This window comes from Camelina sativa, chromosome 14 (genome assembly GCF_000633955.1).
Source record: "Camelina sativa cultivar DH55 chromosome 14, Cs, whole genome shotgun sequence".
NCBI classification, from domain to species: Eukaryota; Viridiplantae; Streptophyta; class Magnoliopsida; order Brassicales; family Brassicaceae; genus Camelina; species Camelina sativa.
The window spans coordinates 24807953-24820382 of NC_025698.1; the positions used below are offsets into that span (position 1 = coordinate 24807953).

At 39.1% G+C, this 12430-nt stretch overlaps 4 protein-coding genes across 6 annotated transcripts in view; 2 read left to right on the forward strand and 2 right to left on the reverse strand.

Annotated features, from left to right (window-relative positions):
- LOC104742372 overlaps nt 1-4336 on the forward strand; it is a 5424-nt gene extending 1088 nt beyond the window's left edge. Inside the window, exons 3-11 of one of the 3 annotated variants that reach the window (XM_010463373.2) lie at nt 170-412; nt 532-681; nt 958-2345; nt 2689-2762; nt 2843-2924; nt 3015-3140; nt 3219-3325; nt 3776-3933; nt 4035-4336. In XM_010463373.2, coding sequence (XP_010461675.1) covers nt 170-412; nt 532-681; nt 958-2345; nt 2689-2762; nt 2843-2924; nt 3015-3140; nt 3219-3325; nt 3776-3933; nt 4035-4214 — 2508 coding nt within the window. In that variant the 3' untranslated portion in view covers nt 4215-4336. Of the gene's footprint in view, nt 1-169; nt 413-531; nt 682-957; nt 2346-2688; nt 2763-2842; nt 2925-3010; nt 3141-3218; nt 3326-3775; nt 3934-4034 lie in introns of those variants that run through there. The other 2 variants (XM_019236244.1, XM_010463374.2) reach the window with 2 other exon arrangements.
- On the reverse strand, nt 4423-6541 carry LOC104742371 (Down syndrome critical region protein 3 homolog). The gene is made up of 11 exons (XM_010463372.2): nt 6414-6541; nt 6234-6326; nt 6090-6154; nt 5953-6007; nt 5787-5870; nt 5609-5693; nt 5424-5519; nt 5154-5338; nt 4986-5074; nt 4766-4865; nt 4423-4684 (listed from the first exon to the last, which is right to left on the reverse strand). The coding sequence occupies exons 1-11, from the start codon at nt 6474-6476 to the stop codon at nt 4622-4624; spliced, it is 978 nt and encodes a 325-aa protein (XP_010461674.1). The 5' UTR covers nt 6477-6541; the 3' UTR covers nt 4423-4621.
- On the forward strand, nt 6678-9525 carry LOC104742375. Its single transcript, XM_010463376.2, has 2 exons — nt 6678-7266; nt 7560-9525. Exons 1-2 carry the CDS (start codon nt 6771-6773, stop codon nt 9287-9289), a joined length of 2226 nt encoding a protein of 741 aa, XP_010461678.1. The 5' UTR covers nt 6678-6770; the 3' UTR covers nt 9290-9525.
- On the reverse strand, nt 9497-11904 carry LOC104742374 (zinc finger protein VAR3, chloroplastic). Its single transcript, XM_010463375.2, has 7 exons — nt 11474-11904; nt 11281-11398; nt 10748-11178; nt 10385-10495; nt 10168-10287; nt 9860-9958; nt 9497-9758 (listed from the first exon to the last, which is right to left on the reverse strand). The coding sequence occupies exons 1-7, from the start codon at nt 11809-11811 to the stop codon at nt 9641-9643; spliced, it is 1335 nt and encodes a 444-aa protein (XP_010461677.1). The 5' UTR covers nt 11812-11904; the 3' UTR covers nt 9497-9640.

Consider the following 12430-nt stretch of genomic DNA (forward strand, 5'->3'; position numbering starts at 1 on the left):
TTTAAATGCAATGTTACTAATGTTTTAGTACATTTCCCTTGAAGTTTGTATACTTATAGTTCCTTATTTGAACTGCCTAGCTTGTCTCCTTAGTGGGAGAGTATGATGGTTTAATTCTGAAATCATGTATCGGAGCTGAAACATTTACTCTGGTTTTTGCACGATGCAGGTATCATGTCATCTTGTAAAACTTGTTTTGAGGAACAATGCTCTAACTACGTTGCGTGGGATTGAGAACTTGAAGTCACTCGAAGGCCTCGATGTTTCCTACAATATTATCTCCAACTTTTCAGAATTGGAGTTCCTCTGGAGTCTTTCAGCACTTAAAGAATTGTGGTTAGAAGGAAATCCAGTGTGTTGTGCTCGATGGTACAGGGCGCATGTCTTCAGCTACATTGCTCTTCCGGATAATGTAAGCTTAGTTTTAATATTCTTGTTTTAGAGACCCTGAGATCTTGTTGAGAAGGCAGAAATTGCATCATGTGAGGTTTTGCTTGTTTTTAATGCCTCTTGTGTTGTACGGATTTTCAGCTGAAGCTAGATGGCAAACATATAGGAACTAGAGAATTTTGGAAGAGGCACATCATTGTAGCCCACAGGCAGTGGGAGCCTGCCAGTCTCGGGTTCTATTCTCTAGCTAGAGAGGAAGCAAATGAAGAAGGAAGTTGTAATAGAATAAAGGTAAGCAGCCGCAAATCCATTTATATATACTTTCACACATATATAGATTATTTTCATTTGTTTGATAGTAGAATTCAGAAAAATGAAAAAAATGGAAAGAAAAGAAATTCAAGCTAATAAGAAATTGGGCATTGTGGTATGGCTTTTTGTAGAAATTTGTGAGCCACGGAGATATCGCATTCCACTTCTTTATTTGTGCTTTTCATTATCATGGTTTGTTTTGTTTGATATATAATCATCAGAAGCTTATTATGTTCCTGTTTTAACCTTTAACAGAAAAAGATCTGCCGTCTCGCTTCTATTGATTATGAGGAAAAGAGTACCTATGTGAATTCTGACGAAGATTCAGCTTCAATTGATCACGAGAACAAAGAGAATGTGAAGTGTAAAGAAGCCGATATATTTGGTCTTATCAGTAAAGTTGAAAACCTGAAGAAAGAACGTAATGTTCTGTGGTTACGAGAGTTCAAGGAGTGGATGGATCATTCGCTAGAGGATTTTGCAGATGTCAGCAAAGACAGTCCGGGTATCAATTTGGAAAAGAAGTACTCAAAGATTAGAGAAACCTCGAGGCATCGTGGTGGAACACCGAGATATGCGCCTGGGTCTTTACATGCTCCAAGAGCTAAGAGCTATAGGAAAGGTTTAGAATTAGAAGGCAATGGTTCATGTGTGGATCATAATACTGGTATGGATGATATGGAGTACGTTGAAGGTAATGAGACACAAAAGATAGCCGATGACATCTCTTCATTAAGCCTTCAGAGTACAGATCTAAATCAGAAGCATCAGGAATGTTTACACGATAAGATGGTTACCTTGTCAGTTGAATCAAAGAACCTGTTTCCTACAACACTTGTTAGCGAGAAAGTAGCTGAAAATGGAAACATGTTAACATTGGATATAACCCAGGATATGACGGGATCTACATATCCTGGGTCACCCCCTCATTATCAGAAAGATGTCTTATATCGACGACATAACTTGGTGGAAGAAATCTTGCAGTTGTCTGCAGATTCTTTTTCAGTGGCATCATCTGATAGCACAAGCAGCTGCAGTGAAGATGCTAACTACGACTCTGAGTCTGAGTATTCAAATCATGAAGAGGGGCGGTTTACAGATAATTTTTATGTGAATAGACTCAGGGAGCAGATTCATAAATCTGAAACAAACGGAACGAGCTCTTTCGATTCTCAACGGAAGAATGGTAGCATAAGTAAAACTTTGAGGACAGATGACTCGGGGAAGGAGAATACTACTAACGTTTCTGGATTGCATAATGGTGATCTTGATTCTGGTGTTAATCAGATTTACCATTTGGTTGAGAAAAGGAAAAGGAAACCAATAAAAAGATTTGTTTCTCTGCAGAAAGAGGAAAGTTGCATTCTCAGTGGAGAGACATCTCTCAGGAATGATGTAGAAATCAGTGATTCCGGTGAAGATGAGTGTATTTCTGATCATTTGCGGGGAAGTTTGTCAACAGTTTGTAGTAGTAGTAATAGCAATATTAGATTTTTGGGGACTGAAAGAGCACTTGAAGGAAAAAGCGATTTAGTAGAGGAATATTTTTCAGCTAATCTGTCAGATTCCAGTTCTCAAGAAACTTGTAGGATGTACATGAGTTGCGATCTTATACTAAAGGAAGGTTCCACATACAAGCAACGGTGAGTTATTGTTCCATTTGCATGGTTGTAGTTTATAGGTAAAGGATAGTAATGCGAGTCCCCTTCAATAGGTTTATACATTAGTATCCATATCTGATTCCTGACTTCCAAAGGAAAAAAGTGATTTCATTCTTCTCAGTATGGCTAAGCTTACTTAATATTCAATTTACTTGCAGAACTACACGATAGTCTTAGTATTAGATGTTTTGGGCTCCCTTAGATGAGTGATGAGTGAGAGAAGCCGTCTCTGAGTTTCGGCTTTTGCTTCATAGCTGGTTTGAGAAGCCACATCGTATCATGAGTTATATTTTCGCTACCCTTCTGACAATATTCTGAAATACAGGGAAGCACTGTTGCTGCTGAGTAGCCAAGACAAGCTGTACGTGCTACTCGTAGGTATGGCTACTGATTATGAAGGTTAGACTAATCAGCTGTGTTCATTGCCTAGCACGTTATTTTAATAATGCTGAGTCCTTAATGGCGATGGGTGACTGCAGGAAAAACCTTAAGTGTACTGTGTTGCCATAAAACCAAGGAATTGCAAGACGTTTCAGTTGGTCTAGGACTTCAGTTTGTGATGTTAGTCTTTTTCTTCTGATTCGACATTGTAGATTTGGTTTTGTTATCCATTGTCCATGTCCTTGAACCTTTCTCTTTCCTTCTAGGTAGGCTACACTTTTGGGAGGATGTAGAATACATATTCGTAACGAAGTGCATTGAGAAAACAACAGAATTACTCAATTTCATACAAGTTTCTGATTCCCATGCTACAGAGTTTAAATGTTCTTTGCAAAGGTAGGCTATTTAACTTTCAACTCAGAGTCGGCTATGTAAATTTTTGCTGTCATAATTTCTCTTCCATGTTAATGGCAGTCTGGAGAATATTCAGGTGGACTTGTTTGAGAAAGAAATATGTGGAGGTTTGCAGTTGAGTATATTCCAGTACAATGTTCTCCATTTTCAGAGCAGCACTCTTGGAGGTATATACTCTCTTGTCTAACTATGATATCCTAGATTGATAAAAATGGTTCATGAAAAGTTACATCTCCCCCCTGAAACTAAATGTGATTAAACCTCAAAAGAGTATTTTTTTGTCGATAATTCTGCAAACCTGTGTTTAGGCCAAATCATGCTCACATTGGCCACCTAGACTGTAGGATTAATATTCTCGATATGCCATATCCCTCCCCCTCATTTTTTTTCTCTGGTTCATATTACATGAGATCGAGAACCTTACCAGATAAAATGTATTGGGTCCCTGTTTTTTACTTAAATGCTTCAGATAAAGTTCACTCTGAATCATGAATCATGAAGCAGAACAGTTTCATCACTATTGTTGTTGTATTATTATGTTCACTGCGTCCAAAACCTCCAAATAAAAGCTATCACTGATTGACCACTAAGATTTTTGTTTGATTTAAACTAAACAGAAGTGCCGTGGCTTTGGCGGTCGCTACTTGTGGCTGGTAGGCGTCTCTTTATCTGTAATGAGGACTTCGCAGAACTTAGTTCTCGAGCTGCTTATTCTTCTTCTGCTCCATATTTCTTGCTGGACTCGTGCTGCTCTATTTATGCTATATCTGAGATGGTAATCAGTTTCTTCATTCTTCTTCCCTTTTTGCTCATACTTCATCGAGATGAGATGTCAACTTCCTTGTACAAACTTCAATGAGTATTGTTTTTGTTCAGATTGTTGAATCGGAAGGAACTGTTGTGTCATTGAAGATCATAGAGAAAAAAACAGTGAATTCAGTTGCATGGAAGCTCAAGTGGTGCAGCAAAGAGAATGCACTGAAGTTTGTAGCTTTGCTGAAAGCTCTTCACCCTAATTCCACACGATGGCCGTTGGCTGTAAGATACAGGAGATAAGTCTTTGTTTGCCTTTCCGTTAGTTCTTTTACTGGTCACTTTCTCTATCTATGTATATACATCACACATGTACATTGTTCATATTCGTTCATTTGATTCAATTTGTTTTTGGGTTAAAATTATCTCTTAATCCCTCTCTGTTTTGAGTCATTCTTTCCCTTTTTAAAACATAGTATATTTCATTTGGAGCCTATGGTGTCATGGTGTGTAGTAGGAACATCTTGAAGTCTACCTTAACACACTGGCAGGGTAAAAAAATCAGAATTTGTACAGACACAAAAAAAAAACCGCGTAAATTTGGCAGGCAGAGCAAGCCAATAAGCATCCAACTCCAATCCCAAGTGTAAGCGTATGAGTCGTATGACAAACAAAGAAACATGCCTTGACCTGATATGTTAGCTTGTTCTTTAGCAGCTAAACTGATCTCGCTTTGTCCGGACAAGTTCCAGCGGTAATCTCTCCAGTGCCATCTGGAAAATCTCACATGAATTGTTTATCATATGATCCAAATCACAAGCGAAGAAAAGAAAGAAAAAAGTTTGCTTTCTCACCCATAGTCGGGGAGCAGTTGGATCTGACTTCGGTTGTGCTTTGGCTAGCTTTGATTTGAAACTTATGGTGAGGCAGACCTTGAATTCCACCGAGAAGGGACTGTTCGACAAAGACAGGAATGATCATCAATATCGCAGTTTCGATAGTATATACTAGTTAGAGATTCATTTGCTTCGATCAACTGCCTAGGTTTATTGAAAATGAAGCAAAGAAACTTACCCTGCGAAAACGGAAGGACACATCAGAAGCCGAGGAAGTACAACGTAAATGGGTAAAGTCATGTTACGGCACACATCTCCATCTGCAATCTGAACAGGTACTCAATTAGCAAATCATTTAGATATTACGATTGTTACATAAACAAACAAAAATGGTCATAGTTAACACCTGTGTAGACTGAATCAAAGAGGTCTCAGTGACAATCCTTTCCCCTACAATTATCGACTCGACACGGAGTAGGTGAATGTCGATAGAAGTAATAGGAACTGATGATGCTTCCACTGTTAACTCGCCACTGAGTGGATCCTGCAAAGAGCATTGGGTGGCTAATTTTCCGGTAACTCGGAAACCACCTAGGGAGATCAATAGTCAGATTACTTCTCTCATTACCAGATCAAAAAATCTCCAATCTAGAGTGAAGTTGTTGGAAGAACAAACCTGTCTTAATCTCTGGGAGCAACGGATGTCTCTGAGTGTCTTGAGTAATGTAGAAGATGACCATTTCCGGAGGAATTGGCCGCTCCGGAAGATCAACTTCAACCAAAAACCGATGAAAAAACATCACAAAACAATTCAAGTTTATCCTAGAAACATCAATGAAGTCAGTAAAAAAACAAGGTTACCTCTACTGCCCTCAATAATAAACTCCACCGTTGCAGACAAAGGTTTGTGCAAGTATCCTCGTGGTATATCTACAGTTAATAGATACTATCACAGATTTTGCATCAATTTTTTCCCAATCCTCAGATGAAATAAAATCTAAAAATCTTTTCTAAAAAAAAATGATCAAAATTTACTGACTTGGATGTTAATATTTGTTCCATGAAATGTCTCATAGAACTTCTCTACAATCCCAGGCTCCCTCAGATTCAAAGAGAATGGTATCTACATCAACAAACACAACCACACAGAGAGGTTTGGTATCTAGAGCTTAGCTTTCTCTCACTCAATGGGACTGTGTTGTTACCTCTGTAGTTCCAGCAGCGATTTTACCAGAGGATCCAACTTCGATTGTCTTCTTGCTGTGGCCAAAACTCGAATTCTTTGCTTCAGCTCAAGTAATTAAACATCAAGTAATCAATTCAAGAACCTACAAATGCTTACACGATTTGAATGGGTTTGATGACTCCATAGAAAGACTCGATAACTCCAGCTGATCCTCCACGAACCTGTAGGAGTGAGGAAGATAGATTTAACTCGTTGGAACCAAATCGAACAAAGGCTTAATCGAGAGAGAGAATCTGAAACCTGCAAGTTGACTGATCCATTGACGGATAAACGTATCGTTTGATGCGAAATCGAATTCGCAGATTTGATCACAATTCTTCCTTCCACTGGTTCCTGAGTCAATAATTCAAAAACCGGAGGGTTTCAAATTCGTAATCGCCATTGATATCGTGATCATAAGAAAGAGATTCGATTACATACGTAAGAGCGATAGATACGGCTTGATCTTGAAAGTTTGATATTCACCGTCGTCGCCGTCGCCATTGAAGCACCGAAGCTAAGCAGAGCAGCGGCTTTTTGTGGTTTTCAACGGCGGAATAAATGAAACGGCAAGAAGTTCTCTTTCGTAATATAAAAACAGCAAAACTTTAATAAACGGCGTGTAGTCAGTTCTTGAGAGTTTGAAACATCATGAAGTGCAATTCAATTAAATTACAAAAAGCTTAAGAAGAGACGTTATTACACACAGCTTTTACAACTTCTTCTCTCTTGTCTTGTCACTGTGATGGTATCAGAGAGAGAAAGCTTTAAACCCTAATTTCATCAGAGAAGAAGAAGATGTGGGAGAGAGGGGAGCTAGTTTGGGTAAACCTGAGCTTGTCAGATACATGGATTCCGGGTCGGATTCTTAATTCATCCGTACCGGTTGGAATTCTAGTCTCGTTCTTCGGCCTGATTGAGCCGCGCTACGTTCCAAAGCCATGTCTCCGAAGCTTCGATCGCAATTTCGAAGCCCTGGTTTCAGATTCGAGGAGGTTTCGTCGGTTTGTGAATCGAGCACTGCGAGCTCACTTTTGGAATATCTCGTTTGGGTTATGGTGTCCGTGTCAGCCGCTTATTGAATCGCCGTACTTCGATAGTGAAAGTTCTCTATCGTGGTTTCCAAACTCATCTGATTCGGCTCTGTGTTTTGTTCGAGATATGGCCGTTTCGATACAAGTGCCTCTAAGGAGTTTAGCTAATACTAATAGCTCGAGCGCTCAGATCCTTAGTTTTCGGCGGTACGCTGTTGATTTTAAGCGTTCTGCATCTGTCTATGAGGAAATCAGAGCAAGTAAGTGTGAAAAATCTCTTCTTTTTTTTTTTTTTTGTGGTTTTGTTGTTTTTGTGTTACTACTTATGTTTATGCTCAGTTCAATTGGGAAAGAAGACACATTTGGTGTTGTTCTCTATATGCTTTAGAGCTATTGATACTGTTTTGTTCGAGTAGTTTTAGAGGAACTTAAAGAAGCCAGATTTGAGTGTTAAATTTATATGCTCTGTTCAGAACTAGACCAAGGTGCAGTATTGATTGACAGATATTTCTGTGATTTGTATTCTTAAATGATTCTGTGAATATGTGCACAGGTGCAAGACTAATGGACAGATCTGAAGAATCAGATTGGTATCTTGATCCCTCAAACACGATGTACTGCGTGGACCTGGATTATATGTTTCCTACAACATGGGATGCAGACGTGGAAAACAGTAGCGATTTGAGTCCATTGCCGAAGGATATCCATTGTTATTCATCTGACCAGTCTGTCGATAACTCTTATTCTAGCACATGGAATACGAGGAACCCTCGAATTAGCTCTTGTTCTAGCACATGGAATACGAGGAACCCTCGAATTAACTCATATTCTAGCACATGGAATACGAGGAACCCTGACTCTTATTCTAGCACCATGCGAGCTTGTGAAACTATGGCTAGGACAGCTGTTCATGAAGATGATGGTCACCAGTCGAAAAGTAGAGGGTGTCAAGTTGAGCAGAGTGTCTGCTTACTGAATTCAGAACCTGCTGTTGAAGATATGATAGAGGAAGACACCAATAACACTGCTCGACCAAGAGTTGATGTGTCAGAAGAACCTTCTGATGTTATGATTGGAACTCATGATGACATCATTGGTTTGGTTGATACAACTGTGACATCCGTTAAACAAACAACTAGGACAGCTGTTCATGAAGATGATGGTCACCGGTCCAAGAGTAGAGGGTGTCAAGTTGAGCACAGTGTCTGCTTACTGAATTCAGAACCTTCTGTTGAAGATATGATAGAGGAAGACAACACTAACACTGCTCGACCAAAAGTTGATGTATCAGAAGAACCTTCTGATCTTATGATTGAAACTCATGATGACATCATTGGTTTGGTTGATACAACTGTGACATCCGCAAAACAGTTGTCACCCTTGCTTGATGCGAGTAACGACAAGGCATATTTGGCAAAGCCTGTTTCTTTTGTTGTTCCGGGAGCCTGTCATACTCTAGCTTGTTCAATGAGAAAAACATATGCTAACCCAAGAGACAAGCTTGATAGTTCTATACTCAGTGCCAAGTCCATCAACGAGCAGTCGTTAGGTAGGAAGAGTTTTAATGGAACACAAGGAAACTGGTCTGACGATGCATTCGAGTCGCATATAGTGGAGGTAGGACAGACTTCGCGACATATTTCAGGCACTTCAAACAAAGAATTCAGTTCTGATGATGCAGGCATTGCACCTGCAGAACAATTACAAGATTTGGATGCTGCAAGAACTGTTGAAAGCCAGATGAGATCAGTTGATAATGTCAGATCCATTGGAGTCAAAAGGAAAGCAAGTCGAAACAAAGCATCTGCACGTAACTCCATGAGAAAGAAGAGAGCAGCCCAACAATCTATTTCTACTGATAAAACACTGAATCTACACCTGATGAAAGATATGCGGCTTGCTAATCCAAAATGTTTGAGAATGAAGTTCTTGAGTAGACATGGGGATATCCCATCCAAATCAGAAGTGTTGAAGAGGTTCAGTGTGTTTGGGAAAATAGATGCTTCAAGAACTGATGTAAGCCCAGAGAAAAGCTCTGCGAAAGTAGTATTCATGCAGAGTATAGATGCAGTGACGGCTTATCAATTTGCTAGGACCAAAAAGTTTAGACTAGGACGATGTAAAGTTACGTACCGCCTGGACGCCTTTGAGGAAGACAATGAAGTAAACGACGTTCTTTTGTCTCAGGAGGCACCAAAATCATGTCTCAAGGAACATGGTTCGGAAGATAAAGAAGAGGGAAAAAGGAATCTGAAGGTGAAATTTCAAATGGAGGCTAACTGATGAATCAGATCTTATCGTTATCTTAGTTGTTTTGTGCATAACTTATGTCTTTCTCATGTTGTTAGTAGCTAAGGTCTACTCCTAACGAAAAACTAGCACTTTTTTGTGTGGCCCTGAAGCTTATGTAGAAGTATAAGCATGGCTTGTTTTGTATTAGAGATAACATAGTTTGTACTTGACTATATAAAATAGCTTTGACGATAAACGTGACTACAAACTACGTTTCCATTTTTCTACTTCAAAATTGTTTTTATGTTTGGAAATTTGGGAACTCAACGAAGAGAGGAAGAAAGTATAACAAGTTGAAAGGAAGTAGCAAGCTGTAAATCTGGCAAGTCCATAAGCATAAGTTTACAGCAAGGCGGGTCGCTTCCATGTATGGTCTTCTTGATCGGTATTGGCTTCGCTTGGTCGTTTGCACTCGCATTTCTTGCAAGCATCGTTTCTCCTAAAGTTCACGAAGTCGCATCTGCAAAATTAACATGAGCCAATGGGAACAAGAATGTTTGGTTTAGGATATGAAGATACCAAATTACTAAATAAGAAATTGAGACAGAAAGTGAGACGCACGAGGGGCATTCCCAATCTCCAGGCTCTGCTAGTGTCTTGTTACGTTGTTCTCGGCACTGTCGACACTGTTTATTGCTAGCAAAGTTCATATATCCACACCTGAAAATATACATACAAAACAGTCTGATCAGTACAGAGCAATCGAGCAAAGATAGTAAGACACCATGACCTTTACACACTTTCAATTCTTAGCAGACAGAAATAAAGACTAAGGGGCAGATACAGCTGATGGTCTTAAGCAAACGCTAAGACGTAGAAGCAAAATAAAAATGATATTGTAAAGGCTTTGAGAGGTAAGGGAAACTTACCCAGTGCAGTTCCAGTCTCCTTTTTTCATTTCAACAACATTCACCATTGAAGTTTTCTTTGGTCCCTTTGCTTTACATTTCAGACAGCTCTGGTTTCTTGTGAAGTTTAAGAAACTGCACCTGCGGAGTCAGCATGGAAATAACCAATGAGGGTGTGATATAAAAGTCTATACTTTTGATTTCGAGAGAAACTGGTAATTTTCAGATTTAGACTTACTCAGGACATAGCCAGTCACCTTCCTTGACAACAGTAGCAGCAGGTCGTCTGTCAGCGACTTCATTGCATTCTCGGCATCTTTCATTTCTAGCAAAGTTCACAAAGTCACATCTGCAGAGGAACAAAGAGGCAGAAAACCCCCAAAATTAAGTCAATTTACTGAAAAAAACACTAATATCTCAAACCAATGTTTTAACCTCTCCATCCAAAGAAGCTGACACCATTATTGCAACCTCAGATACGACATTATCTAGAAGACAAGAGCTTAGGAAACTAAACAATGGATTCACCGTGTATATAGAAGCAGTCTAATTTCTCTAGAGACAAGGCATACAAAGCTAATCATTCTTAGAAATAACTTACCTGGGACAAGCCCAATCTGCACTGTAATGAAGTCGATCACGTTGAGAAGGCTCATCATTCCTCAACGCCACACGTTGAGAAGAAGGCTCATCATTCCTCGATTTAAAAGCCACACGCTGAGAAGAAGGCTCATCATTCCTTGATTTAAAAGCCCTCTCTTTTGGAGGCAAAGATTCCTTGGAAGAAGGTTTAGGCAAGGCAGGACTTAGAGGCTTCTCACTAAACTCAACCAACTCTAAAAGAAGTCTTCTTGCAGACTCATGAATAAGTTCTTTACCAGGTGGAATCTCACCACGAGAGATAACAATCGAATCAAGCGCATTGAACAACAGCAAACGCATAACATCAACAGTTCGAGCATCAGCTTCTGTATCCTTAAGTATCACATAAGCTCTATCACACGAGCTACGAAGATCACAAGAACCACAAACCTAAATCAAAAAAGGAAACATTTTTCTTATAGGTTAAGATATCTCTTAACTGAAGTATTAACAACTCCATAGCTCAAAATGCAACAAGGGTACATTACATACATCTCCTTCGTCTAATCGAACATGAGCTCGAATCCTTTTAGATGAATTCACAGTTTTTCTGAATAGATTAGGGCATCCACGCTCTACAAGAGCTTGTACATCTCCCGATGTTAAGGATCTGCATCAAGAAGAGAGAGTAACAACATCATCAGTTTCAACACTAAAGATTGATAAAATTAGAGAAATTGTAAACCTGAGAAGGTCGTATCGATCACGAGCGAAGCTGAGACAAGCGTCTTTAACTAGATTCATCTCCTGGTAAACCGTATCATCTTCGGTGTCTTTGGTAAAATATCCTTTCGTCTTCAAACGATCGACGAAAGTTACCCACTCTGGCCATGGATGAGGAGGAGGAGGATGAGACAATAAATCCGAATCCACGGTGGTTGCTACTGCGGTGGCGGCGTCACTGGAGAAGCATCGGTAGCGGAGAGATACAACGGACGGGAAGCGATTGAAAGAGAGGGGAAACGAGGGCTTGTGAGGCCGGAAGATTGTATTTCCGACTAGGAATATTCTGGAAGACGACATTTAAATATCTTTCCGGCAAGATCTCACCAGAGGCAGAGACTGTGAGTGAAGAAGGTTTTAGCAAGGTTTTTTGGCCGGGCGAACGAGTGGATAAAGGAGAAAGGCAATACAAGTTTTTTGACTATTTGCAATTTGACCTTTAATTTATATCTGGGCTCTCTTTTTACCCCTTTATTTTTAAATTTACAAATCATACGCTTTTGTAGATATTATGTGATTTTTTTTTTTTTTAATAGATTTATATTTTTAGTTTTTTCCAATCATAAACTCTTACCACTCTTAAGTATTAACAAAATCATTTTACTTTTAATTCGATCATAATATTCCTACTAGATGATAATCCGCACTGTGCAGTGCGGAAAAATATTTACGTAAATTTTGATTTATTAGTTACAAAATAATAGTATTATCTTTATTTGATTTATTCTATGTATTTTATAATTTATAAATTTAATTTACTTAGTTTCATACTTCGGTTTCGACTATAGTCGGTACAACAAACTTAACGATTTACCATTATTAGATTTTGGGTATAATTACTTAATTTTTTTTAGAATTGGTAGAATCAAGAAAACCCTTATTTACTCGTGATCCGCTTTACAATTTGTAACGGTATTGA

Excerpts from the sequence above, each read along its gene's own strand:
- LOC104742371 (XM_010463372.2), bottom strand. The coding sequence starts at position 6,476 with ATGGCGACGGCGACGACGGTGAATATCAAACTTTCAAGATCAAGCCGT. Across the intron at positions 6,327-6,413 it reads GCCGTATCTATCGCTCTTAC|GAACCAGTGGAAGGAAGAAT; the intron begins GTATGTAATCGA and ends TTATTGACTCAG. Across the intron at positions 5,694-5,786 it reads GAACAAATATTAACATCCAA|TATCTATTAACTGTAGATAT; the intron begins GTCAGTAAATTT and ends AATCTGTGATAG.
- LOC104742375 (XM_010463376.2), top strand. The coding sequence starts at position 6,771 with ATGTGGGAGAGAGGGGAGCTAGTTTGGGTAAACCTGAGCTTGTCAGAT. Across the intron at positions 7,267-7,559 it reads CTATGAGGAAATCAGAGCAA|GTGCAAGACTAATGGACAGA; the intron begins GTAAGTGTGAAA and ends ATATGTGCACAG.
- LOC104742374 (XM_010463375.2), bottom strand. The coding sequence starts at position 11,811 with ATGTCGTCTTCCAGAATATTCCTAGTCGGAAATACAATCTTCCGGCCT. Across the intron at positions 11,399-11,473 it reads GATCGATACGACCTTCTCAG|ATCCTTAACATCGGGAGATG; the intron begins GTTTACAATTTC and ends TTCTTGATGCAG. Across the intron at positions 11,179-11,280 it reads TTCGATTAGACGAAGGAGAT|GTTTGTGGTTCTTGTGATCT; the intron begins GTATGTAATGTA and ends TTTTTGATTTAG.